Source organism: Symphalangus syndactylus, chromosome 22, assembly GCF_028878055.3.
Source record: "Symphalangus syndactylus isolate Jambi chromosome 22, NHGRI_mSymSyn1-v2.1_pri, whole genome shotgun sequence".
Classification (NCBI taxonomy): domain Eukaryota; kingdom Metazoa; phylum Chordata; class Mammalia; order Primates; family Hylobatidae; genus Symphalangus; species Symphalangus syndactylus.
Window position 1 is genome coordinate 10,723,301 of NC_072444.2, and position 26,579 is coordinate 10,749,879.

General features: G+C 54.0%; 2 protein-coding genes across 4 annotated transcripts; one reads left to right on the forward strand and one right to left on the reverse strand.

Moving 5' to 3' along the window:
* The first annotated feature begins 5,228 nt into the window (after nucleotides 1-5,228).
* Nucleotides 5,229-13,147, forward strand: TENT5B (terminal nucleotidyltransferase 5B). The gene is made up of 2 exons (XM_055260922.2): nucleotides 5,229-5,762; nucleotides 11,134-13,147. Exons 1-2 carry the CDS (start codon nucleotides 5,499-5,501, stop codon nucleotides 12,145-12,147), a joined length of 1,278 nt encoding a protein of 425 aa, XP_055116897.1. The 5' UTR covers nucleotides 5,229-5,498; the 3' UTR covers nucleotides 12,148-13,147.
* Nucleotides 13,148-17,405: 4,258 nt separating this feature from the next.
* TRNP1 (TMF1 regulated nuclear protein 1) lies at nucleotides 17,406-24,562 on the reverse strand. 3 transcript variants are annotated; one of them, XM_055260923.2, is made up of 2 exons: nucleotides 23,627-24,562; nucleotides 17,406-18,207 (listed from the first exon to the last, which is right to left on the reverse strand). In XM_055260923.2, exon 1 carries the CDS (start codon nucleotides 24,450-24,452, stop codon nucleotides 23,769-23,771), a length of 684 nt encoding a protein of 227 aa, XP_055116898.1. In that variant the 5' UTR covers nucleotides 24,453-24,562; the 3' UTR covers nucleotides 17,406-18,207; nucleotides 23,627-23,768. The 3 variants fall into 3 exon arrangements, with proteins under 3 accessions (XP_055116898.1, XP_055116899.1, XP_063487599.1); XM_055260924.2 differs by having other exon boundaries at nucleotides 23,609-24,562; XM_063631529.1 differs by lacking the exon at nucleotides 17,406-18,207 and adding an exon at nucleotides 18,214-23,057.
* Between the last annotated feature and the right edge of the window lie 2,017 nt (nucleotides 24,563-26,579).

Here is a 26,579-nt window from a genome sequence, read left to right on the forward strand (position 1 = left end):
CTGGGAGACTGAGTTGTAGTGAGCCGAGATCGCACCACTGCACTCCAGCCTGGGCGACAGAGTGAGACTCGGTCTCAAAAAAAAAAAGAAAAGAAAAGGAAAAGTTGATTCAAGTGTTTAGGATGCGCATAGCACCAGTCAGTCACCGCAAGGCCCTGCCCCCTGCCTGGTTTCCAGCATAGCTACTCCCCCTGGGGTAAATCCCTCCTGCTTTCTGTACCCGTTTCCACATCTATAAAGTGAGAAGATTAACGGGCTGGGCGCGGTGGCTCATGCCTGTAATCCCAGCACTTTGGGAGGCTGAGGTGGGTGGATTGCCTGAGCTCAGGAGTTCAAGACCAGCCTGGGCAACATGGTGAAACCCCTACTCTACTAAAAATACAAAAAAAAAAATTAGCCAGGCATGGTGGCGGGGCACCTGTAATCCCAGCTACTCAGGAGGCTGAGGCAGGAGAATTGCTTGAAACCAGGAGGTAGAGGTTGCAGTGAACCAAGACTGTGCCACTACACTCCAGCCTGGGTGACAGAGCGAGACTCTGTCTCAAAAAAAAAAAAAAGGTTGACAAAGGCCCTCCTTTGGGCCTTCAGTTTTGGCCTTCAGGGTTCTAGGAATATGTGTCCTGGTACCTTCTCTGTTGCCCTGGCTGTCCAGGCACAGGGAGATGGGGCAAACTTGGATCCAACAGATCCAATGGAGATGTCACCTCATTATTGGAGGACTTCCATAACCACACCATCTCATGACATCTCTAGTTCTCGCTCTTGCCGTATCTCTATCTCACACTCACACATGCATGGTTGTTCTCTCTCCCATGACCCTGTTTTATTTTCTTTTTAGCACTATCAGAAATGTCTTCTTTATTTGTTTACTTGACTACTGTCTTTTGACATTAGAAAGTTCTAGGGCTGGGAGCGGTAGCTCACACCTGTAATCCTAGCACTTTGGGAAGCTGTGGCAGGTGGATCACTTGAGGTCAGGAGTTAGACTAGCTGGGGCAACATGGTGAAACCCAATCTCTAAAACAAAAAAAGGGAGAAAGAACGAAAGTTCTAGAAGGGATGGGCATGGTGTCTCATGCCTGTAATCCCAGCACTTTGGGAGGCCAAGGTGGGCAGATTTCTTGAGATCAGGAGTTTGAAACCAGCCTGGGCAACATGGTGAAAGCCTTTACTAAAAATACAAAAATTAGCCAGGTGTGGGCCTGTAATCCCAGGTACTTGGGAGGCTGAGGCAGGAGAATCACTTGAACCTGGGAGGTGGAGGTTGCAGTGAGCTGAGATTGTGCCACTGCACTCCAGCCTGGAAAGACAGTGAGGCTCTGTCTCAAAAAAAAAAAAAAAGTTCTAGAAGGGCAGGGACCTTGCCTATTATTTCTCAGGGCCCAGCCTAGCACCTGGTACACAGATAGGTGCTCAGTATGTACGTTGGCTGATGAATGAATGAATGTATAGATCTTGTGGGTGGTGCCAGGGCTGTGCCAAGCATGACTGATCTGTGCTGAGTCTTCTTAGAGGAGCGGTTGAACAATAGGGCTCTGGGGTCAGGAGACCTGGATTTGAGTTCCAAACTGCCAATTAGTGACTGTATAACCTTGGGCATATCACTTAACCTCTCTAAACCTCGGTGTCTTCATCTGTATATTGGGGATAATGATCCCACATCATGCGGTGTATCTTTAGGAATTAGAGCTTATGTATGTAAAATAATCTAGTGCATAGTAGGTGTTCAGTAAATGTTAGTTTCCTTTCCCCACCCCTCCTTCCTCTGCTGGGGTATGGAGGTGGGGGTAAGAGACAGTGCTGTGGCTGAGCCTCAAGCTCTTTCATCAGTAGCCTCAGAGAGACTTGGTAGTTCAAGAGTTTGGAGACTCTGGACTCAGCCAAAGGCGATTTCTATCTATTTCTTTTCTTTTCTGAGACAGGGTCTCTTTTTGTCACCCAGGCTGGAGTGCAGTGGTGTAAACATGGCTCACTGCAGCCTTGACCTCCCCACCTCAAGCGATTCTCCCACTTCAGCTTCCCGACTAGCTGGGACCACAGGAACGTGCCACCATGCCAGGCTACTTTCTTTTAATTTTTATAGAGATGAGGTCTCGCTATGAAGGCTGGTCTCAAACTCCTGGGCTCAGATGACTTTCCCACCTGAGCCTCCCAAAGTGCTGGGATTACAGGCATGAGCCACCACTTCCGGCTGCTATCTTTTTTTTTAATTTATTTTTATTTATTTATTTATTTTGAGATGGAGTCTCGCTCTGTCACCCAGGGTGGAGTGTAGTGGCACGATCTCGGCTTACTGCAACTTCCGCCTCCTGGGTTCAAGCAATTCTCCTGCCTCAGCCTCGCAAGTAGCTGGGACTACAGGCACGCACCACCACACCGGGCTAATTTTTTGTATTTTTAGTAGAGACAGGGTTTCACCATGTTGGTCAGGCTGGTCTTGAACTCCTGACCTCATGATCCGCCCACTTCAGCCTCCCAAAGTGGTGAGATTACAGGCGTGAACCACCGCACCTGGCCTTTTTAAAATTTTTATATAGAGATGAGGTCTCCCTATGTTTTGATATAGAAATGAGGTCTCCCTGGTCTTACAGGCATGAACCACGGGGCCCCTCCATTTCTTAGCTTTCAAGAAAAGGTAAAACAAAGCAAGCACTTGCCTTGAGGATGATGAAAGAGACTTCCCTAAGGTCAGGTGGTCAAGCAGTAGCACAAGTAGTGGGTCCCCTCCTTGAGGGCCAGAGGAAGCCCCTGATCCTAGACAAGATGGAGTGAAGCGAGATGGGCAGCCTCTTGACTGGGCTGGCCTCCAGAAAGAGGAAGTGGCTGCTCTGTTGTGAGAGTCAGGCTCCTGGGTTTTAGTCCCAGGTCTGTCAGAGTCAACCTGATGGCATTGGGATGAAGTTTACTGTCTCTAGGTCATGATTTCTCCTGTAAATTTGGTGCATTACTCCTTCCCAACCTGCCTGACAGGCAAATGGGAGAATATTACGAGAATGAAATTTAATTTAATATATTGTTAGGAGAACTTTTTTTTTTTTTGAGACAGAGTATCACTCTTGTTGCCTAGGCTGGAGTGCAATGGCATGGATCTCGGCTCACTGCAACCTCCGCCTCCCAGGTTCAAACGATTCTCCTGCCTCAGCCTCCCGAGTAGCTGGGAATACAGGTGCTACATACAGGTGCCCACCACCACACCCAGCTAATTTTTTGTATTTTTAGTAGAAATGGGGTTTCACCATGTTAGCCAGGCTGGTCTCAAACTCTTGACCTCAGGTGATATGCCCGCCTCAGCCTCCCAAGTGCTGGGATTACAAGCATGAGCCACCATGCCTGGCCAGGAGAACAATATTTAAGAAAAAAAAAAATTGCAGCAACGAATCAGATAGACTCAATTTCAGAATTTTTGCTACAGCACATATGTTTAAAATCAGAAAAAAAAAATTAAAAGTAACAGGTGAGGTTGGGGAAAAATAAAAGTAACAACAGGCAAGGCACAGTAGTTGACACCCGTAATCCCTGCACTTCAGGAGGCTGAGGTGGGCAGATCACTTGAGCCCAGGAGTTCAAGACCAGCCTGGGCAACATGGCCAGACCCTTATCTCTACAAAAAAAAACAGAGAAATTAGCTGGGTGCTATGGCGTGTGCCTGTAGTCCTAGCTACTCAGGAGGCTGGGATTGGGAGGATTGCTTGAGCCAGGGTGGTTGAGGCTGTGGTGAGCCATGATCATGACAGTCAGCTCCAGTCCAGGCAACAGAGTGAGACCCTGTCTCAAAAATAAATAAATAAAAATAAAAAATAAAAGTAACGACAATCATAAGCCTCATCCCCTAGGTCCTGTAAAGTGTGAGAGCAAAACATGTAAACATACATTTTTTAAAATTATATTTTGTCTAGACCTGCAGAAAAACATGTAAACACATTATTCATTCTGTAGCTCCAGAAAGGTGCTGGGTCTGCATAGGTACAGTGGAAAAAACATGTACCACAGATTCTATAGCCCTGGTTCAGGACCAGGGCCTGACTAGTTTGCTGTGTCACAGCTAGGTAATCACAAAGCCTCTCTGAGCAGATCTCTCCTTCCCTAAATTGGCTATGCTGTACATCGACGCTCATCATGCTGTGGTTTGCAAGGCCAATCAACAGAGTGTCTTAGAAAGCCTTTACCTTAGGCCCGGGCGCAGTGGCTCACGCCTGTAATCCCAGCACTTTGGGAGGTCGAGGTGGGTGGATCACAAGGTCAGGAGTTCGAGACCAGCCTGGCCAATATGGTGAAACCCCCGTGTGTACTAAAAATACAAAAGATTTAGCCGGGCTTCGTGGCGCATGCCTGTAATCCCAGCTAATAGGGAGGCTGAGGCAGAAGAATTGCTTGAACCCGGGAGGCGGAGCTTGCAGTGAGCCAAGATCGCACCACTACACTCCAGCCTGGGTGACAGAGCGAGACTCCGTCTCGAAAAAAAAAAAAAAAAGGCCTTTACCTTGATATGCACAAAATTTATTATTATTAATTTTTTTTTTTTGAGATGGAGTCTCGCTCTGTCGTCCAGGCTGGGGTGCAGTGGCGCAATCTCGGCTCACTGCAAGCTCCACCTCCCGGGTTCACGCCATCCTCCTGCCTCAGCCTCCCGAGTAGCTGGGCCTACAGGCGCCCACCACCACGCCCTGCTAATTTTTTGTATTTTTAGTAGAGACGGGGTTTCACCGTGTTAGCCAGGATGGTCTCGATCTCCTGATCTCGTGATCCTCCCGCCTCGGCCTCCCAAAGTGCTGGGATTACAGGCGTGAGCCACCGCGCCGGACCCAGAGTTTATTATTATACCTTTCCTAGGCTCTGGAAAAGTGCCAGAGCATGAGCAGTGCAGTGCAGAGTTGATCACGTGGCGCAATCTCTTTGGGCTTCTGAAAATAGCAGGAGGACGAGGCTAGGTGACTTCCAGCGCTAAAAAACAAAAAACAGAAACCTGGAATTTCTCAGTGGTCTGACTCTGCTACAAACTCCGCAGGTCACTTCTCTCCCTCCTGACCCTGGCGGGGCGGGGTGGGCGCTGTCCCTTTAAGTCCAGGCCCGGGCCAATCACAGTGAACAGAAGTTCTTTAAGGACCAAAGGAGGGAATTCAGCCTGAGAAGGAGGGCGGGGCAGGGGCGTGCCCTCTAGCCAATCGGAATCTCCCTAGAGAACAGTGACTCACATGCAGAGCTCTGCAGACCACTGTCCGGAGCGTTCAGAGGCGGGGAGGCTCTCGCTGTGTGGCAGCGGCCCGGACCAATGGGCACGTCGCCCGCGGCCTATAAGAGTCCTCTGGGCCTCGGGCTGCAGGCGCTAGGGTCGGTTAGTCGTCGCCGTCCGAGGTGTCCCCTGGCTTTGTCTCGCCGTCGCTGCCGTCCCGTCCCTGCCTCCGTGTCCCCCGTCTTGGCCCCTGCCCAGCCGCTCTCCCTGTCCTCCTCCCCTTAACCACCCCCACGGTTTCTGCCGTCGGGGCCCGGGGGCCGGGCGGATGATGCCGTCGGAGAGCGGAGCTGAGCGCAGGGACCGGGCGGCTGCTCAGGTGGGGACAGCTGCGGCCACGGCGGTGGCCACGGCAGCCCCGGCAGGCGGCGGCCCCGACCCGGAGGCCTTGACGGCCTCCCCCGGACGGCACCTGAGCGGGCTGAGCTGGCCACAGGTGAAGCGACTGGACGCTCTCCTGAGCGAGCCGATTCCCATTCACGGGCGCGGCAACTTCCCCACGCTGAGCGTGCAGCCCCGGCAGATCGTGCAGGTGAGAGGACGCCAGGCGGGGGATGTGGGGGAATCCCTTCTGAGGCTCTCGTGGCTCGAAGGCATTTGTAGTCTGTTTGACTTTCTAGACAGCTAGGGAAACTGAGGAACGGGGACATGGCTGTAACAATTGCACAGCATTATGAATGGTAGACCAGACCTCCCCCTGCATCTACTAATCCTTCCCCACCTGGTTTTTCCATCTCGACTCCTGGAGAACCCTGATTCCCCACGGATCACTCACCCAGGGCCTGGCGGGGAGAGGGGAGGAGGATGTCGAGGGCATTGGGGAAAGAATTTGTCTCTGCCTGCAAGGACAAAAGACGCTAGGCGGCCCTGGGTGGGTAAGTGTGCATGCTTGAGTCCAAAATAGCTTTTCCTTCCCTATCTGGGCATCCCTGGACCTCACCCTCCTTTCCTCTCTCTCCGGGTTCTAGGAGCAGCCTCTGCCTTTGTGCTCCTACAGCCTTTGCTGGAGAAACCCCCTTCCCCCTCCACCCCGTGGAAAAGCCAAGAAAGCTTGTCAGGGACCCCCTCTCTCTTAGCTGGGGTTGTGGCCCAATATTTATTAAGCCGAAGGTCAGACCTGATACCCCACCCCCAAGGACAACATTAAATGACCAATTTAGGTGTTTCTTCTCCTTCCCAAGATTGGAAATGAAGGCCAACCCAGGCCTCAGGCCCCAGGTCCCCTCTCTCCTGAGGAAAGGGAGAAGAGAATTCTGACAGCCCCTCCCTCCTCCAACTCTTCCTTTTATCTGAATCTCAACGACCCCAAGACTGCTTTTTCATCTGTACAGCCCAGACGCTGTCATGTTCTGAAATACCAGTGTGGTAATTATTGTACCCATTTTATAGCTGGGGCAGTTTGCCACCCAAAACCTAGGGAATCTTGGGTCTTCCCAGGAGCAGATTACAGTAGGTTCAATGTTTTCCCACCCCTTCCCCGGCTCCCAAGGTCAACTTCTAGGTGTTGGGGAGGGTCCTTTGATAAAAGAAACCAAGAAACCCAGCGAGGACTCCTGTGCGTTCCTGCCAGCTGATGGCTTCCTTTGGATGAAGCAGGCCTTTCCCCTGCCTCCTACTACCTTGGCTTCCCACAGAGGGGGAGGGGTGCCTGCTGGGGGATTACCTCCCCCACCCTTCCAAGGAACTAGGAACTGGAGGGGGCGGGGGCAGATTCTCCTTGGCTGACTCACACGCGGCCCAGTGGAGTTCGCTGAGGCTGCTCGCTGTCACCTGGGTGATTAGGAAACCAGTCGAGGCTTTTCTCCCCAGGACAGTCAAGTCATTCCTGGGGCCCCAGCTGCTGCACCTCCAGGATTGTGGCCCCAGGGATGGCGGGGAGGGGAAGGTGGAGCCCAGTGTGGCAGCCCCCCTCTGCAAGAACAAGGGGTACCCTGGAGGGAGGGGAAGTCCTTGCCCTGTCAGTATGGCTCAGATTGCCTCTTGGTGTCTGCTCTGTGCCAAGCCCTGTTTAGGAAACCAAGGGCACAGATGTGACTAGGACTCAGCCTCCATCCTTTCAGGTGCTCCTAGCCAGATGGGGGAGACCTCCAGGTCAACAGAAGCTAACTTTACAATGCAATGGTGATGCCATGTCCTTCTAGACCCGGGTCAGAGATAGCACAGAACAGGGAGCTGTTGGCGACGGTGAGGAAGGGTGGCAGAAACTTCAGAGCTGGGCTGGGAAGTTGGACTTCTGGATTCAGGCCCTGGACTGTTTGTTGTCAATTCTCTTTGCTGGGCTCAGTGTCCCCGTCTGTTCATCTGGGATGGATGGGTTAGGCTGCTGCTCTCCAACACCCTCTCTGGTTCCAGACTCCAAAGGGCACAGGTGCCTTCACCTGGCCTGTACAGCTGCCTCCACAGGAAAGAAAGTTTCTTGGAAGAAATCCACAGCTGGCAGCTTCTAAAGCTGTTGGGATGTGTGCAGGGATGGAGGCAGGGGAGAGGGGGAGGGTGGTGTCGGTTTTTGCCTTGGGGCTTTTCACTGCTGCTGAGTTGTCCTATGGCTCAAAAATTGGAACCTTTCTCCCTCTCTCCCCCCACAAGGCTTTGCCTGTACTGGCAATCTGAGTGGCTAGAGATTCTGTTCTTGCTTGTACCTGTGCTAAAGGGACCCACCCTTACTGTAAGGAGGCTTCCGAGAGCTACAGGCAGGGAGGCCTTTTATTGGTTGTGTAACCTTGGACAAGTCCTTTGCCTTCTCTGGGCCCAGAGGATTGAACTAGACAATCTGATCTCTCCAGCTGCAGCCAGAGGGCCTGCATCAGGCGGCACAGCATGTGAGTTTTGTAAGCCTGCTGGCTGACGGCATCTGTCAGCCTCCCTGCAGGTCTCAGCAGCAGCCTGGAGCAGAGTGGTTGTTGGGAGGGCCTTGGCATGGGAGAAAGGAGGGTGCAGCCACTGCCCCCTCCATGGCTGGAAAGTCTGATTCAGGAGGCACCAAGCTGCCCTGCAGTACTTGGGTGTGGTGGTATCTGGTGACCGTCTGCCAAACTGGCTGTAGTCACACCTGGGAAGGAGACAACAGCGACTGGCTGGCTGACACAGCTGGCCCCATGGCCCTGACACAGGGGATTTAACGAGAGTACTCCTACCTACTCACTAGGCCTGATGCCAAGCCCTGGGGTGGGCACCAGCCTGGGAGCAGGAGCTGGCACTGAGGAAGGCTCAGTCAGCCCTAATGGGACCTGAGGAAGGGGCTGGTCTTCTCTGCAGGTTTGGTAGGGTCTTTGGCCCATGCAGGCACAGCTGCCAGCTGACAGGGTGTGGGTTAGAAGTCTCACAGGCTGGACTGCAGCAACTGGCCTTGTCTGGCCAAGGCATCTCTCAACCCCCACCTTCCTGTTCCCCAACTACTCTGGCTCTGGGCTTCAGTAGCTTGAGGGTTGCCTTTGCTTTGAAATTGAGAAAGGGAAGGTGGATTAGAACACTAGTCTCTCCTTCTGAACCCTGGGACTGTAATGTGATAGAAACAGGATAGGCTTTGGAGTCGGCCATACCTGGGTTTGAAGGCATCTCCACGTGATCTTGTGCAAGTGACATCACTCCTGTGAGCTTCAGTTTCCCAGGAGACCTGTCCTGGGCCGGGCACAGTGTCTCACGCCTATAATCCCAGCACTTTGGGAGGCTGAGGCAGGGGAATAGCTTGAGTCTGGGAGTTCGAGACCAGCCTGGGCAATCCAGCAGGATTCCATCACTGCAAACAATAAAAAATTGCTGGGTGTGGTGGCACGCACCTGTAGTCCCACCTACTTGGGAGGCTGAGGTTGCAGTGAGCTGAGATCGTGCCACTGCATTCACTGCATTCCACCCTCAGCTACAAAATCAGGATTCTCAAAAAAAAAAAAAAAAAAAGGATGGAGGAAAGGAAGGTAGAGAAGCCTTTGGAAAGGCAGAAAAAAATTCCATATTAAAAAAAAAAAGACTTGGCCTGGCATGGTGGCTCATGCGTGTAATCCCAGTACTTTGGGAAGCTGCGGCAGGTGGATCACCTGAAGTCGGGAGTTCAAGACCAGCTTGGCCAACATGGTGAAACCCTGTCTCTACTAAAAATACAAAAATTAGCTGAGTGTGGTGATGGGTACCTGTAATCCCAGCTACTCAGGAGGCTGAGGCAGAAGAATAACTTGAACCTGGGAGGCGGAGGTTGCAGTGAGCTGAGACCGCACCGCTGCACTCTAGCCTGGATGACAGACTCCGACTCAAAAAAAAAAAAGAGACCTGTCCCCATAGATTCTGGCAACAAGGTCCAGTGCTCGGCACTCGTTAGAATGCCTAGCCTCCTGCCACCCTCTGTGTTCCTGATGGCCAGCTGCTTACTCCCCATTCTCCGTGTTCCTTATGGCCAGTTGCTTACCCTCCCATTGCCATGACAATATCTTCCCCTGGTAAAGGTGCTCCTCCCGGAAGTCTTCCTGGAGGGCGCGGCCCGCCTCGGATTGCCCCACCACAGCTTGCCTTCTCAGCACTTAGGTGCATTCTTTGTAGTAATTCCCTGGGAGGCACGGAGAACAGCCTGGTCTAGAGCTGGGTGCTGACTTGGCAGCAAGGCAGGGTTGCAGAATCACTCAGGACAGGAATGCTGCCTGGTCACTTTCAGGACAACTTCGGGTTACTGAGAAAACTGAATGTCCCCAACCCCCAGCTTCACTCTTCTCCCTACCTGGTACCTCAGCGGAGGGACCACTTATAGGTTTATCTGTCCTATGCCATCAGGCCTGGGGACTGCCTGAAGGCTGGGAGTTTTCATTGAGGCTTAGCTGTTTCACCACTGTAAACCTCAGTTTCCTCATTCGAGAGCAAAAAAAGTATGTATTTGCCTCACTAGGTCCTTGTAAGGATGAATTAGGATGAGTGCATTGAAGTCAAAAGGACATACGTGAACTTGAGAATCCAACTAACCTGGGTTCTGGTCTCAGCCTGACCGCTCTGTGACCTTGACTTAACCTCTCTGCACCTGAGGTCCTCCATCTATCAGTCAAAATAATACTGAAATGTAGGATTATGGGGAGGGTTAATGTGGTCATGAATGTGAACTGCTAACCATATTCCCAACACATCTGAGCAGTTAGCGCAGTGCCTGGTACAGAACTGTTTTACTAGCAGTTTGAGAGGCAGAATAGCATGGTTAAGACTTGGACCACCAAGCACGGTGGCTCACGCCTATAATCCCAGCACTTTGGGAGGCAGAGGCGGGTGGATCACGAGGCCAGGAGTTCAAAACCAGCCTGGCCAAGATGGTGAAACCCTGTCTGTACTAAAAATACAAAAATTTGCCGGGCACAGTGGCAGGCACCTGTAATCCCAACTACTCGGGAGGCTGAGGCAGGAGAATCACTTGAACTCCGGGGATGGAGGTTGCAGTGAGCCAAGATCACGCCACTGCACTCCAACCTGAGTGGCAAACTCCGTCTCAAAAAAAAAGAAAAAAAAGACTTGGACTCAGAGTTTTATTCCCAGCTCTGCATTCACCAGCTGTTTGCCTTTGGGCTAGTTACTTGGCCCCTCTGTACTTCCATTTTTGCATCTGTAAAGTGTGAATAATAGTATCCACCTCACAGGGTTATTGTGAGGATTAAGTGACCTGCTGTTCAGTAAATTCTATGCAGATGTGTGCTATTATCATTGCTATTCTTGCTGAGTTATTCCTCCAGATGGGCCATTCTCAGATTAGGTTTAAAGAGTTAAATGACTCCCCCCACGCCCCCCCCCACAGAAAAAAAAAAAGTTAAATGATTTTCCAAAGGCATAACAGCTGGTTAGGGGCCAGTAGTGGTTGAAGTTACTGTGATAAGTAAACGGAAGTCCTTGGTGGACCCCTGGGGCCCGCTCCTGACACCTCTCCTTCCTGCTCTCCCCTGCAGGTGGTCCGCGGCAGCCTGGAGGAGCAGGGCCTACATGTGCACAGTGTGCGGCTGCATGGTTCAGCTGCCAGCCACGTGCTGCACCCTGAGAGTGGCCTGGGCTACAAGGATCTGGACCTGGTGTTCCGGGTGGACCTGCGCAGTGAGGCATCCTTCCAGCTGACCAAGGCAGTGGTGCTGGCCTGCCTACTAGACTTCCTGCCGGCCGGTGTGAGCCGGGCCAAGATCACGCCACTGACACTCAAGGAGGCATATGTGCAGAAGCTGGTGAAAGTGTGCACTGACTCGGACCGCTGGAGCCTCATTTCACTGTCCAACAAGAGCGGCAAGAACGTGGAGCTCAAGTTTGTGGACACGGTGAGACGCCAGTTTGAATTCAGCATAGACTCCTTCCAGATCATCCTGGACTCCCTGTTGCTCTTTGGCCAGTGCTCGTCTACTCCCATGTCTGAGGCCTTCCACCCAACGGTCACAGGCGAAAGCCTGTACGGGGACTTCACCGAGGCCCTGGAGCACCTGCGGCACCGTGTCATCGCCACGCGCAGTCCCGAGGAGATCCGAGGTGGTGGCCTCCTCAAGTACTGCCACCTCCTGGTGCGGGGCTTCCGGCCCCGGCCCAGCACCGATGTGCGCGCCCTGCAGCGCTACATGTGCTCCCGCTTCTTCATCGACTTTCCAGACCTGGTGGAGCAGCGGCGCACCCTAGAGCGCTACCTGGAGGCCCACTTCGGTGGGGCGGATGCAGCCCGCCGTTACGCCTGCCTGGTGACACTGCACCGGGTGGTCAACGAGAGCACCGTGTGCCTCATGAACCACGAGCGCCGCCAGACGCTGGACCTCATTGCCGCACTGGCGCTGCAAGCACTGGCTGAGCAGGGCCCGGCTGCCACTGCCGCCCTGGCCTGGCGCCCTCCAGGCACTGACGGGGTTGTGCCAGCCACGGTCAATTACTACGTGACCCCTGTGCAGCCTCTCCTGGCTCGTGCCTATCCCACCTGGCTGCCTTGTAACTGACTCAGACCCTGGCCAGAAGGGAAGGGACTGGGACTCACGGGGTGGGGTGGGGCCTCCAAGAGTGTGTGGAGGACTTGACCAGAGAGGCAGTATGTGCCAGGAGGCCCAGCACTGCAGGGTTGGGCCTTCGATTGAACAGACCAGACTTCCCCGAGCACGAGGCCCCTGCGGGCTTAATGTCAGCCTGGGGCTCTCAGCAGGAGGACCCTTTGGTTATTGCATCACACTTTTGGACCAGCTTGACGGTGGGGTGCAGGAGCCATTTGTCTTGGAAGTCAATTGCCTTCAGGAGACAAAGCAAGTTTGGGGTGGTAGCCTTAATGCCCAGCACCTTGGATTGATTCCCCTGGCCTAAGAGGGTCTTTTTGACTAAGACCAGCCTGTGGTGATCCCAGCAGCTTTGGAGGGCCTGCAGCCCACACACTGACTGATACATGGTATGTTACAGGGACTTGTCGCTTTGGATCAGGCTGGGCCATTACAGGGCCTGATGGTCCAACTTGGGTAATCACTGGGCGGAGGGAAACTGAGGCCTGAGGCAGATACCTGGGTTAGGGGAGGGCTGGGTTTAGCCCGGTTCTCTGAACTACATACCCCAAGCTGTGAAGCCTTCCTCTTGAGGGGTTCAGGTGGGCAGTGTACAGGAGCCAAGCAGCCCGGGGTGGGTCGAAGCCCAGGCCCCTTCCAGGGTGCCACTCCTTTCCCCCTTGTGTTGCAAGGAGCCTTCCTGCCTGGGAGCTTGTTCTTTGGAGGGTGCTGAGCCTGAATTTGCCACAGTCAACGTTCCCACCCCACTGGCTTGGTTACAGGGCTCTCACATGGGGTAGGGGAGCCATACTCCCACCCCCTTGCATATTCCCCTGGGTTTGTTGATATTTTGCACTCTTAACACCTGCCAATAAAGACAGTCTACACTGAACCTTAGTGCCATGCTTTCTCTGGGGGAAAGAAGGACCTTCCATAGCTGTGGGGGTTGCAGCTGCCTCCCCCAGTTGGAGTCTGGCTTGTACTGTGGAAGGGAGCATTTGGGGGGGGCGGGGTTTGAAGCCTGGGCTATGGCTGAGGGACTGCCCCTCCTTCTCCCAACCCCAGCCCCAGCCTGACCAGCTGTATATTGAGAGCTGCTGTCTACATGTGTGACCTGCACCTGCGCATTAGCAGGTCTAGGGCTCTTGTTAAGGAGTAAATATTTTTATGTTTCCTACCTGGAATCCTCCAAATAGCTCTGGGCCTAGACTCAGACTCTGGTGCTCAGGGTACTTGTTCCCAGCTCTGTCTACCCCGTCTCTCCAAGGGAGCAGCTAGAGAACAGGCTGGGTGAATCTGGACTGGAGGCCCCTCCAGTAAAGGTGGCTGAGACTGGGGAACTTCTAGGGTCCCCCCTAAGCCTGAGCCCAGGTAGGGCCTCTACTTGGGAGAGGCTCCCTCAGTCCTCCAGCTCCTTCCCTTGCCCCGAGCACTGATGGGTGTGCTCTGGCTTGCTCTAATCAGATCCCCTGGATGGGGAGGGTCTCCCCTTCCCAAACCCATATGGGGCCATGCCAGGCTGTCTAGGAGTGTCAACCGCAAGCTCCTAGCATGCTGCGCCCTCAGGGCATCAGCCAGTCAGTCATGGGCCTGGACGCTGCCCGCTGTTTGCCCAGCCTCTTTGATCCAGGGACTGCAAAGCCCTTAACATATTCAGCCTCATTAGGGGCCTCTGAAGTGGTGACTTTGATGGTTCCAGCCAGGGTGGAAAAAACAATGCTGCAGAGGAGGTCCCAGGTCACCAGGATGAGTCCAGCCACCTCACCTGCTCCGAGTCCCTTCTGCTGCTGGGCTGAAAATGGCTGGAAAGTGAGCAGAAAGGCTTTCTTTGCTTGGTGACTAAAACCAGCTCCCACCTCTATCCCAGCTGTGACCACCCAACTATGGTGATAGGAAGGACTAAGTTTGTCCCACCTCCGGCTATTTCAGCCTCGGCATGAGAGGCTCACAGTGTAAACACAACAGACTTACCTTTTTGGGCTGGGGTGTGGAGTTCACCTGGATGTGCTTGTGTTAAGGGCTGAAAAAGCCAGAAACTCGTTTGGTACATGTGTGTATACACTGCATTCAAGCCACCATGTGCCAGACACCGTTCTGGGTGCTGGGAATACATCAGCAAACAAAACCCCTGTCCTTGTGAAGGCTACATTCTAACAGAGTTGCCAGAAAATAAACTGAACTGTACGGTCTTAGATGATCAGTGATATGTAAAAATACAGCAGGGTAAGGAACTGGAAATGCTGGGTTTTGCAAATTGAAAAATAAGTCAGTAGCCTGGCACAGTGGCTCATGCCTGTAATCCCAGCACTTTGGGAGGCTGAGGTGGGCAGATACCCGAGGTCAGGAGTTTGAGATCAACCTGGCCAACATGGTGAAACCCCATCTCTACTAAAAATACAAAAATTTGCTGGGTATGGTGGCGTGTGCCTGTAATTCCAGCTGGTCGGGAGGCTGAGGCAGGAGAATCGCTTGAACCTGGGAGGCGGAGGTTGCAGTGAGCTGAGATCATACCATTGCACTCCAGCCTGGACAACACAGTGAGACTCCATCTCAAAAAAAAAAAAAAAAAAAAAGAAGTCAGGGTGCAACTCATTGAAAGGTGATATTTGATTGAACAAAGACATAAGGGTGGTGGGAGGTGGGCATGAAGATGTTTAGAGAAAGAGCATTCCGGGCAGAGAGCTTGCCTGTGAATGTGCATGCGCTCTGGCACATGCACCTGAGGGTGTCTGGCTGGCCTCGTCCAGGTGCTGGTACTGCACACACGCACGGACGTGAGGCAGTGGGTGTGTGTGAGACAGGTGTTCACAGTAGCAGCCACCATTCCTGTTGGGCTTCACTCCGGCAGGCACTATGCTGAGGTCTTCCCAATCATGATCTCCCATATCATCCTTGCAACAACTCCACAAGGGGAAAGAAAGCATTCTTTCCATTTGGCAGACACAGAAACTGAGACCAGAGAGGTCAAAGAGGTTTGTCTGGATCCAGAGCCATTGCCGTTAACCTCTGTTCCATCCTGCTCCTGCACTGTGATTTCACATGATTGTGACAGTTGTCTCCTGTATGTATGTGACAGGGCATAATTTGACATTACTGTGACATTTGTCATTTTATATGTGACTGGCACAGTGTAGCAGTGTGGCAAGATGTACGTTTTCTTTTTATTTTTCTTTTTTTTTTTTGAGACGGAGTCTCGCTCTGTCACCCAGGCTGGAGTGCAGTAGCACGATCTCAGCTCACGGCAACCTACGCCTCCCAGGTTCAAGTGATTCTCCTGCCTCAGCCTCCTGAGTAGCTGGGATTAACAGGCGCCAACCACCACACCCGGCTAATTTTTGTATTTTTAGTAAAGACGGGGTTTCACCATGTTAGGCTGGTCTCGAACTCCCGACCTTGTGATCTGCCCACCTCGGCCTCCCAAAGTGCTGGGATTACAGGCGTGAGCCACCGCACCCGGCTAAGATGTACGTTTTCTTGATATGCATGTGACACTAATTATGGCTTGTGATGACTGTCCAGGGCTCACGATGGCAGCAGCATGCCTGTGGTTTTGTTTGGGAGTGGTGCAGTGTTTCTGAGTGAGAAAAACACCGTCTCAGTGGCTGACACGGTTCCTCCTGTGGACAGTTCCTGCGGCTACCTAAGACACCAGGACAGGCAGGAATCAGGAAGTGGGACTCAGAGCCAGCAAGGCAAAGGCTGAGCGGGAGAAGCCCTGTCCTCCACTTTCCAACCTCACTGTGCTCTCTCCAATCAACAGTCCACCCACCCCTTCAGACCCGAGGGTGGTGGGAGCTCCAGCTGCGGAAGGAGCGTTGCTGTAGACTTTGAGGAACAAGGCATAGCCTCAGACAGTTACATGATATGCTGCCCTTCCGCTTTCACTCGCCACACTTCTGCTTTGTGCCCTGGGGCCTGGCATCTGTGGACTGCATCAATGGCTCCCTTGTTCCCCGGCTTCCTGTTGGGTTGCCAATGAGACATCCCAGCGTCTTAAGGAGACTTAAGGGAGGAGTAGAAGATGTTTATTCTCTTTGTTCCCTCTCTACCAGGTTGCCATGGTTGGCCACATCCCTCAACCAAAGGTCACTGCTCTTGTCAGGGGCCCCACTCCACACAGTGACCTCTCCTCACCCTCAGACTCAGGAGTTGCAAAGCCTTCTCACTGTTGCTGGCCCCAAAGAGCTGCACCATCCCATTACATTTTTTTGGGGTGGGGGGGGGGACGGCACTCACCCAGGCTGGCATGCAGTGACGCGATCTCAGCTCACTGCAACCTCCGCCTCCCAGGTTCAAGCCATTCTCATGCCTCAGCCTCCTAAGGAGCTTGGACTACAGGTGCACACGACGACGCCCGGCTAATTTTTGTATTTTTAAGAGGATGGGGTTTCGCCATGTTAGCCACACAGGTCTCAAACTCCTGACCTCAGGTGATCCGCCCGCCTCGGCCTCCCAAAGTACTGGGATTACAAATGTGAGCCACCAAGCCCAGCCCACGCCTTTGGAAATAGTCTTTCTGTTTTATTTCTTGAGATAGGGTCTTGCTCTGTTGCCCAGGCTGGAGCACAGTGGTAGGATCACAGCTCAGTGCAGCCTTGACCTCCTGGGCTCAAGCAATCCTCCCACCTCAGCCTCCTAAGTAGCTGGTACCACAGGCATGCGCCATCCCACCTGGCTAATTTTTTCATTTTTATAGAGCAGGGATCTCCCAGGCTGGTCTTGAACTCCTGAGCTCAAGCAACCCTCCTGCCTCAGCCTCCCAAAGTGCTGGGATTACAGGTGTAAGCCACCATGCCAGGCCAGAATAGCCTATTTTTAAAACTTCCCAGTTTGAGTGTGCTGTCTCCTGCTTAGACAGCGACTGACAAACAGGTCCATATGGTTGCCAGCAGTCACACAGTCACACAACCCCCACAGGCCATTGTGCTGCCATGTTGTCACCAATTCACACAACCCCCCTTGGTGTCACACAGTCTCACATGTGCATTCTCACCCGTGAGCTCCCTCATCACATCCTTTAATGAGGAAGACTTCCTGAGGAGGGGGGGTAAGAGCAGGTGGCTGTGAGTCAGGTCAAGGACAATTGGTCTGCAAATCAAAGTCAACAGGGCCAGACTGCCAAACGAAATTGAATAGAAGCTGCTCCAGGAACTGTCAACTTAAAGAGCCATAACAGACACAGAGGAAAGGCAACAAGGACACTTGCAAAGTAAACCTCAGAACCCCATGCATTCGCCTTACATTATGGAAATTTATTCTTCCTGAATGTATAAGGCAGGAGACTAATTCAGTATACATTCACTTTACAGAATTCTACAAGTTCTGGGCTATGTGTAAATGTGCCCCCCTTCCCTCCACTATCAGGATGTTTAAATGTGCTTCCTTTTTTTCATTTAAAACTTTGCTTAGATGTTTTACATTGCCACCACCTCTTCCTGAGAAAAAGGTGTGTCCCCCACCCCAACCCCTAGGAGCCAGCAGATATCTTTCTGAGGGGCCACAGGCACACTCCCACGTGGAGAACAAGGGCAGTGGATGAAGGGAACAGGGATTTTTCAAACTAATGTTTTCCCTCAAACAGGCCTCCCGGCACCGTTAGACTTGAAGCAATGACATCTACTAAAATGGGGACCCCAGCTGGGGGTTAAGAATGTTGTTTAAGAATGATGACGATATCTTTAAAAGAAATTCTTGGCCAGGGATGGGGTAGGGGGAAAGAGAAAAAAATTATTTTGAGTTTCCCACTGGCAATGCTTGCTATGCTTAATCTGATTGCATCTCAGGGACCTGTAGCAACATCTCCAATTGTAGTGTAAGCCAAAGTCAAATGTGGGGTATATGAAGAAATTCAGAGCGTCAGCCAGTTCCCCAGAACCAGCCCCTTGCCACTGTGAAGTGAAAGGCTCCTGTGAGGAGGGCGCTGGGATTGTGTAAGGTCAATTCTCAACGTCTTCCTGAAGGAAGTGCCCAGGGAGAAAGCCGAATCCAGAGGTCCAGATCCATAGAGTGGAGGCTCTGAGGAGTTGGAAGGAGCTGGAAAGAATAATTCCAAGAGCTTTAATGGCCTCTTTCCCACAGCCACCCAGCCCCACCCAAGTCCTTCAACTTGAAATCTGCCTGAAGGGGGTGGGGGCATTGTGGAGACAAGATGCATGAGGCAATAGTATGGAATGGAGCTCCTGGGGAAGCAGAGGTTCCCTTGGGCCTTTGTCCTTGGCTGGGATCCCCTAGCCTGAGCAGTTAGAATGGAATGTTCCTGGGATGAAAAGCCTGCCCCTCCTCCACTTCTCCCCTTATGGAGTTCCCCAGGGCCCATTCCAGGGATTCCTGATATGGTGATGCTCTAGAGAAGCAGAGGCCCACACCGCCTGGGGGGTTCTCTCCTGGCGGCCTCTCCAGGGCTGGGCAAATTGGTTCCATCATTTATGGATCTCTACTATGTGCCAGGTACTTAGTATGACTTCTCATTTAATACTCAAGTTTTCTTTTTCTTTTCTTTTTTTTTTTTTTTTTTTTTTTTGAGATGAAGTTTTGCTCTTGTTGCCCAGTCTGGAGTGAAATGGTGCAATCTCAGCTCACCGCAACCTCCACCTCCCAGGTTCAAGCAATTCTCCTGTCTCAGCTTTCCAAGTAGCTGGGATTACAGGCGCATGCCACCACGCCCGGCTAATTTTTGTATTTTTAGGAGAGATGGGATTTCACCTGTTAGCCAGCCCAGATCTACAGGGAGAGGAGGCAGCCCTCCAAGGCAAACCCTTGGGAGGCTTGAGCCCTGAGCATCCTTGGCCCACTCTCGTCAGAAGCCAGGTTGCTGACTCAGCCTGATTCACCCCCAGGGCCCAGCCAGGTTGGGGTGTGCCCAGACTCTGGGAGGGGCACCTTCTGCCACCCCTCCAGCATCTCATGTCCCTTCCAATGCCCAAGGACCAAGGGTCACTATACACAGCCTTGAATGTGGGAGCCCAGATATCCCCCTAAAGGGACCTCTCTTTAGCCTGATAAATGAATCACCATATGGCCTAATGTTTAAAGGATCCCTCACTTATAGCTCCTATGTCTTTGGGCAAGTCACCCGCCCTCCCTCTCTGTTTCTTCACCTGTGGAAATGGGAATAATCACCTTTACTTTGGGAGGGTTGGAACAGATTAATGGGTGTAAAGTGCTCAGGGGCCTGGCATAGAGGAGGTGGTTAATATTCCAGAACCAAGGCCGGGCGCAGTGGCTCACGCTTGTAATCCCAGTACTTGGGGAGGCCGAGGCGGGCGGATCACGAGGTCAGGAGATCGAGACCACGGTGAAACCCCGTCTCTACTAAAAATACAAAAAATTAGCCGGGCGTGGTGGCGGGAGCCTGTAGTCCCAGCTACTCGGGAGGCTGAGGCAGGAGAATGGCGTGAACCCGGGAGGCGGAGCTTGCAGTGAGCCGAGATTGCGCCACTGCACTCCAGCCCGGGCGACAGAGCAAGACTCCGTCTCAAAAAAAAAAAAAAAAAAAAAAAAAAAATATTCCAGAACCAAAGTTTCCCTTCCCTCATCGCCCCTGGCCAGGGTGCAGTCAAGGACCAATGGGGGAAGAAGTAGGTTGGGGATCTCCAAGCTTTCCCAAATACCTCCTCCTGCACTGCTCTCATGACAGCAGGCCTCTCCTTCAGCTCTGAGAAGCCTAAGCACCCGAATTGTTCTTGAAGAACCCACAAACAGGGGAGCGGCTGCAGGCTTGGACCACCTCGGCCACGTTCTGTGCCTCCAGCCTCATCTCTAAGAGGCAACCCTGGCCACCACTGGCCGTGGGACCCTGGATTCTGATCATTTAATGTAACAAATCTGTGAATACAAAATGACTCTGGTCTTTCATCCTGATAGTGACCCCAACAAGGGCTACCTGTCTTTCCTGGAAGTCTTTCCTAATAGGTCTCCCTGGGGTTCCAGGTTCAGCCCAGCCAAAGGAGCTTCCTTTGCTCCCCTTTCAAAGAGGGTTCCCGCCCCTAGGGAGCCGCTGATGGGCACAGCTCTGGCCTCTAGTCCCACTCCACCCAGGAAGCTATCCCCAGAACTACACTCCCGCTCTAGGACTGCGCCGACCATGACTACCCTGCTCGTTCTCCCAGACCCCTGCAGCTCAAGGTCTAGGAAGCGCGGGGGCTACCAGGGAAAGGGATGATTGGAGGCAGGAACAATAAAGGACTGAACCTCCTCCAGGCCACGCCCCCTTCGTCTCGAGAAAGCAGCCCCACACTGCCCTCTGGTGGCACCGCCCACGTGGTTATCCAGTTGAGGGGCAAGTCCCAGATTAGAACGTTGAACTGGTCTCCCAGCCCCAAGCACCAGCCTGAAGAAAGGCTCCTGTTCCCTTCATTTCCCTTTGCTGAGATATAAATTCATTGGTGGCCGTCAGTGTCCTCAATGCACAGGCCCCCCAAGATCACTGTACTCAGTCCTGTCCCTAGAGCTGGGGGCCATCAAGAAAGTGTTCTGAAAGTCATGTGGGGAAAAGGGGTGGGTCAGCCTTCTGTCTGAGGCTAGAGCTGGACTCCAACAAACTGTTCTGCCCCCAAGGGGTCCCCTGGGATGGTGACAGCCAGGAAACGCTGCCTGGAAAAGAGCCAGGAGACATAAGCCCTTAAAAGTAGAGACCCTCCTCTGATTTGGCTCTGCTTTCTGAGCCCCTATCAATATTTGCTGATTAAGAAGAAAATGGAGCCAGATGGGTGAGCTTTTTTTTTTTGAGACAGAGTCTTGCTCTCTTGCCCAGGCTGGAGTGCGGTGGCATGATCTCGGCTCACTGCAACCTCCACCTCCCAGGTTCAAGCAATTCTCCTGTCTCAGCCTCCCGAGTAGCTGGGATTACAGGCACCTGCCACCACACTCGGCTAATTTTTGTTATTTTTAGTAGAGATGGGGTTTCACTATGTCGGCCAGCCTGGTCTTGAACTCCTGACCTCAAGTGATCGGCCCTCGTGGGCCTTCCAAAGTGCTGGGATTACCGGCATGAGCCACCGCACCCAGCCTGAATAAAGCCAGACGGGTGAGCGTCTCGAGGGGGCCCTGGATGGTCAGGCAGGTGTGGGAAGGTGCCTTTTGTTGGTTGGCTATGTGGTAATGGACACAGCACTAACTAGGAGCTGGGGTTCAAGTCTGCATGTGTGTGCCCTGGCCAGGAAGCTTGATGAGGAGCAGTGGGACATCTGGAAGTGGAGGGAGGGGGCAGAGCTGCCTGTGACACCAGGACCAATCTCCATTTACTACCCTCTCCTTCACACACACACACTAGCCAGTGTCATCTCTAATTCTCTACTCACCCACCCCACCCCCAAATCAGGACAAGCTGATTACAAATAAATCCTGGAGAAAGCCAAAACTGTGATGGCACCAAGCACTTTACACCATTAGCTAAAAGCTTCTCCGGACCAAGTGCCCCCTCCCATGCAACCCAGAAAACAAACGGTCCTGGCTGCAACCCACCACCAAGGCCTGAGCTGAGTTCCTTCCAAGATGTCCTGTCCTCTCTAAGCCTCTAGACCCCAAATGACCCAAGTGGCTTTGGAAGGTGTTCCCTGTCTGGAAAGACCAGAGGATGGCATTGCCCCCTTCATTACTTCCCTGGGGTTCCCCACCTTTGTCAGAGGCTCTGAGACACCCTCCTGAACCTCCCTTCCCCAGCTAAGAAAGGGTTCAGGAAAGCCTTGCTGTTAGCCGAGAAACCAGCCAAAAAGTTTGGTATCCAGGGAGAAGGGCTGATGAGGGAGGGTCCCATAAGGGCCCCAAGCCTCAGCCTGTCAGAGCAGTCCACCTGACCCTCACAGATTCCTGTGGAAGGAAGCATCCTCCCCACTTCACCCCATTCCCAAGCCCTGAATCAAGGAGGGACTGAGGAAAGAGGCCCAGAGACGGGGCAGAGTTGTTCTAAGTCACAAAGCAGACAGGATCCAGAGGACAACTCTCCCTAGCCCCTGCCCAGGGTACTGTGGGAGGTGCACACACAGGCCAGGGACCTTGGTTCTTCCCTCACTGGCATATGACCTTGAGAAATCCCTTCTCCACTCTGCAAAAGTAGGACTTTAAATTAGCTCATGGCTCTATCAGCAAAAGCAGTGCCTGTTTCCAGGTGTGAGTTAAAATAATACATTATCAGCCGGGTGCAGTGGCTCACACCTGTAATCCCAACACTTTGGGAGGCCGAAGGGGGCAGATCACCGGAGGTCAGAAGTTCGAGAACAGCCTGACCAACATGGAGAAAACCCGTCTCTACTAAAAATACAAAATGAGATGGGCGTAGCGGCGCATGCCTGTAATCCCAGCTACTTGGGAGGCTGAGGCAGGAGAATCGCTCGAATCCGGGAGGCAGAGGTTGCAGTGAGCCAAGATCGCACCATTGCACTCCAGCCTAGACAACAAGAGCGAAACTCTGTCTCAAAACAAACAAACAACAACAAAAAAATAAATTATCTTTCCATGATTTAGTGAGGAAGAAGAAGGACCTCTGCCCTGGGTTAACATCACCACAGCCCCTCTGGGAGGTTAAGAGATCCACTTCGCAGACTGATAAGTGAGAGTGACATTAACTCAGCTGGTGAGCAGCAATGCGGTAGCCAGGTCATTCACAGAGGGGACAGAGGAATGGCAGGCTGAAGGGCATCTGGACAGGAAGAGAAGCATATCTAACGTCACATCTGGCTCTTTAAGTCCCCCCTTTCTGGAAGCTGATGCCATACCTGCCCCCTTGGGGCCTGTTAAAGGGTATCACCTGGTTCCACCCTGGCCGAACCATCTTAGTGACAGGTCGGCAGTTAAGCCTCTAGGTTCTGCTATGTAAGGATCCCTGGGTGAGCAGATGCCAGACATCCTGTCCTGGTTATGTGAGTCAGGCCGTAATTTTAGCGAACCTGCATGACAGCATAAGAAAAGCTGTCTCCTAGAAGAAGAAGGGCCTAAGTATGAAGAGAACAAATCCTAAACCGCTCTGGGATTCCGTCTCCCCAGAGGTGAAACAGGCCTAGAGCGGGAATTCAGTGGTACAGCCCTGTGCCAGCCCCCACCCCATCCTGGGGCCTCATTATTCTGACTTCCCGAAGGCACGGAGCTGGGCGGCGCCAGGAAGCAGCATCCTCAAGGGCAAGACTGCTCACAGCTTCGAGGGGCCCGGGAAAGGCCACGCAAGTGGGGGAGAGGATGGGGGGTGCTGCATCCGTGCGGCAGGTTCCAAATGGTAAAAGTTTGCCGCCAATCCGTTCCTGGGATGTGAGCCCCCTCAAGAGTCCAACTCTTATTACAATGGAGACTTGGTGCTACCACCTCTCACTACCCAGATGGTCGGGGAGAGGCGGGAACAGAAAGTGGCAGCTTTACTAGGGACCCAGCAGATGCCAGAAGCTCCACGGAAGGGAGTTCCCGGGCCCTGAACCAGCCCCCCACACGCCCTAACCCTCGAACGCACCAGCTGCTAAGACCGCACCTCAGCCTCCTCTTCTGGGCCCCTGGCCCCCCACTGTCTCTTCCTGCGGATCCGTAGTCCATCTAGCCGGCGTCCGCGATCAGTCGGTCGGTGGGCACCTCGGCGAAGCTTCTCGGGGTGGCCAGGGGTCCGGGCGTGGAGATCAGCGCTGCGGGGAGGCGGGGCCGCGGGGCGGGCTGCGGCGGAAGGGTGAGTCGGGCTCGGGGCCGTGGCCGCGCCGCAGTCGCCCAGCGCCCCAGGGCACGCAGCCGCCCAGGCCCAGCGCCGAGGCCAGCAGCGCGGGGGGGCGGCCGCGGCGGCCGCGGCGCGGGCCCTTCTTGAGGCGCGACCCGTGAGCCGCCAGGTAGAGCTCGGCCTGCGCCACGCCGCCGCTCAGGCGGCTCAGGCTCTCCGCGCGGTGCGCCAGGCGCAGCTCCGCCGCCAAGAAAACGCGGTGCAGCTGCAGCACGCGGCTCTCCAGCTCCGACACCAGGCGCCGGCGGCCCTCCACCTCCAGCAGCCGCCGCCGTGCTTCGGCCAGCTCCAGCGCGCGGCCCCCCGCCCCCGCCGCCGCGCCAGAGCCCCCTCCGGGGCCGGCGAGCCCCGCGACCCCGCTAGCGCCCTGACGCCAGCGCTGCAGCTCCTGGCCCTCGGCCGCGTCTGACGAAGCCCTGGCTGCGTCAGGCAGCGGCGGGGACTGACCCCGGGTCGGGGTAGGGGTCAAGGTCGGAGTTGGGGGCGGGGGCTGAGAGGACGGCATGAGATCCCGGGGCGGCGGCGGCGACCCTGGTTCTGCCGTCCCCTCCTGGGCCCCCGGGCCGCAGGCGCTGATGCGGCAGCCCGGCATCCCCCGCCCCCCGGCGGTCTGCGGCTGTAGGTGCGCAGGGAGGATAAGCACCGCACACCTGAAGAGCCAGACACGGCCACAGCCCCCACCCCAGAGCCGCGCCCGCTGTCCGTGCATCTTATAGAACACGGGGCGGAGCGACGGGCGGCACAGCCAATCAGAGACGGGCACGCCCTGAATCCGTCCCCCGCGCTGCACATCCAGGGCATTCCCCAAACCCTTCAGGTCCTGCCCTTCGCCTGATTCTGCCCCGCTAGGACATCCGGTCCCCTTTCGCCTCTCCCCAAATTTTGGGTGCAAAGGGAGCCTCATCTTCCCTGGTTTGGCCGCTCAGAGTCATAAGCTCTGGTAGCTGGTGTTTAGAAAATCATGGAATCCGGTCTCCATCCGGGGGAGAGTCTTGCCTAAGGCCTATGTGCGAAGAGAGCCTGGGCTAGAACGCAGGAGGCTTGACCCCTTGTGCAGTGCTCCTCCCACACCTCATGCTGCCCTTGGCCGAATCAGTTCTTCCCGGTCTCTCCTGGGCCACAGGGCTCTCCGGGACCCCCTTTCCCACCTCACTAGGGCAGTGGAAGGGTTAACGCAGAGGGGCGACTGCCGTCCGGGTGGGACGGGGATCTGGCTGGGCTGATTCCACGATAGGTAGAGCCCTTTATTCGCAGAACAAATACCTCAGCGCTGCCGCTGAGCCTGCAAACCTTGGTGGCATCACAGAGGAGCCCCGGACCCCACGGTGTGCAAAGTTCTTTCCCTGCCCCGCTCGTGTTTACTCCTCCCAGCGGGTGTTCCTACACCTTTTAAAGAGGGGGAAACTGGCCGGGCGCGGTGGCTCACGCCTGTAATCCCAGCACTTTGGGAGGCTGAGGCGGGAAGATCACCTGAGGCCAGGAGTTCAAGACCAGCCTGACCAACATGGCGAAACCCCATCTCTACTAAAAATACAAAAAAATTAGCCGGTCGTCGTGATGGGCGCCTGTAATCCCAACTACTCGGTAGGCTGAGATAGGAGAATCGCTTGAACCTGGGAGGTGGAGGCTGCAGTGAGCCAAGATCGCGCCATTGCACTCCAGCCTGGGCGACAGAGCAACACTCCGTCTCAAAAAAAAAAAAGCCGGGGGTGGGGGGGGGTGCGGGGGCGGGGAACTGACTGGCAGGGCGCGGTGGCTCACGCGTGTAATACCAGGACTTTGCGAGACCAAGGTGGGTGGATCACCTAAAGTCAGGAGTTCTAGACCAGCCAGGCCAACATGGTGAAAACCCTGTCTCTACTGAAAATACAAAAAAATTAGCCAGATATGGTGCGCACCCCTGTAGTTCCAGCTACTCAGCAGGCTGAGGGAGGAGAATCGCTTGAATTCGGGAGGCAGAGGTTGCAGTGAGCAGAGATTGTGCCACTGTACTCCAGCCTGGACGACAGAGCAAGACTCAGTCTCAAAAAATAAATAAAAATAAAAAATAAAGAAGGGGAAACTGAGACCCTGAAGGGCAGTAGTGCTTTGCCCAATGTCTTATTGCTGACTGGTGGCTGAATCCAGATTTTTGAATCTGGACAGAAATGCACCAGCTCAGCCATTCATGCCCTCTGGGGGCTCAGATACCTGGGTCTAGTCCTCTTGGTGGATGGACGTTCCTTATGTGGGACTTTATCTGACGCTTCTCATCTGGCCCTGACAAAATGATAGAATGGAACCCTGCCCACTTTTCCCCCAACAGAAATGACCCTGCCATACCAAACACTGGCCCAGACACCATGGGCCTGCCTCAGTTTCCATCTACTTGAAGGTGGCATCAGAGATGGGAGGTCTCTGTGGTGGGTGGGGGCAAGGGCCAGGGGTCCAGAAACCAGCTCTGAACCCGATTGGGAAGGACCGCAGCAGACCCTGGGCTCAGGAGGACCTGCGGAAGGTGTGGCCAGTGTGACTGCTGCAGCCTGAAGAGGAGGAAGATGGCATGCTGGCATGATGACGGAGCCTCATCCTCCCCCCACGAACACATGTTCTCTAAGTGCTTTCAGGTGTCTTAGACTGAGTGAGACTGAGTGATGGGGTCTCGTGGGTGAGACAGTTGGGCTCCAAAGAGGCAGCTCAGAAGCGGCTGGGAGAGGAAGGCGGGTGGGTGAGAGGCGCC

Excerpts from the sequence above, each read along its gene's own strand:
- TENT5B (XM_055260922.2), top strand. The coding sequence starts at position 5,499 with ATGATGCCGTCGGAGAGCGGAGCTGAGCGCAGGGACCGGGCGGCTGCT. Across the intron at positions 5,763-11,133 it reads AGCCCCGGCAGATCGTGCAG|GTGGTCCGCGGCAGCCTGGA; the intron begins GTGAGAGGACGC and ends TCTCCCCTGCAG.
- TRNP1 (XM_055260923.2), bottom strand. The coding sequence starts at position 24,452 with ATGCCGGGCTGCCGCATCAGCGCCTGCGGCCCGGGGGCCCAGGAGGGG.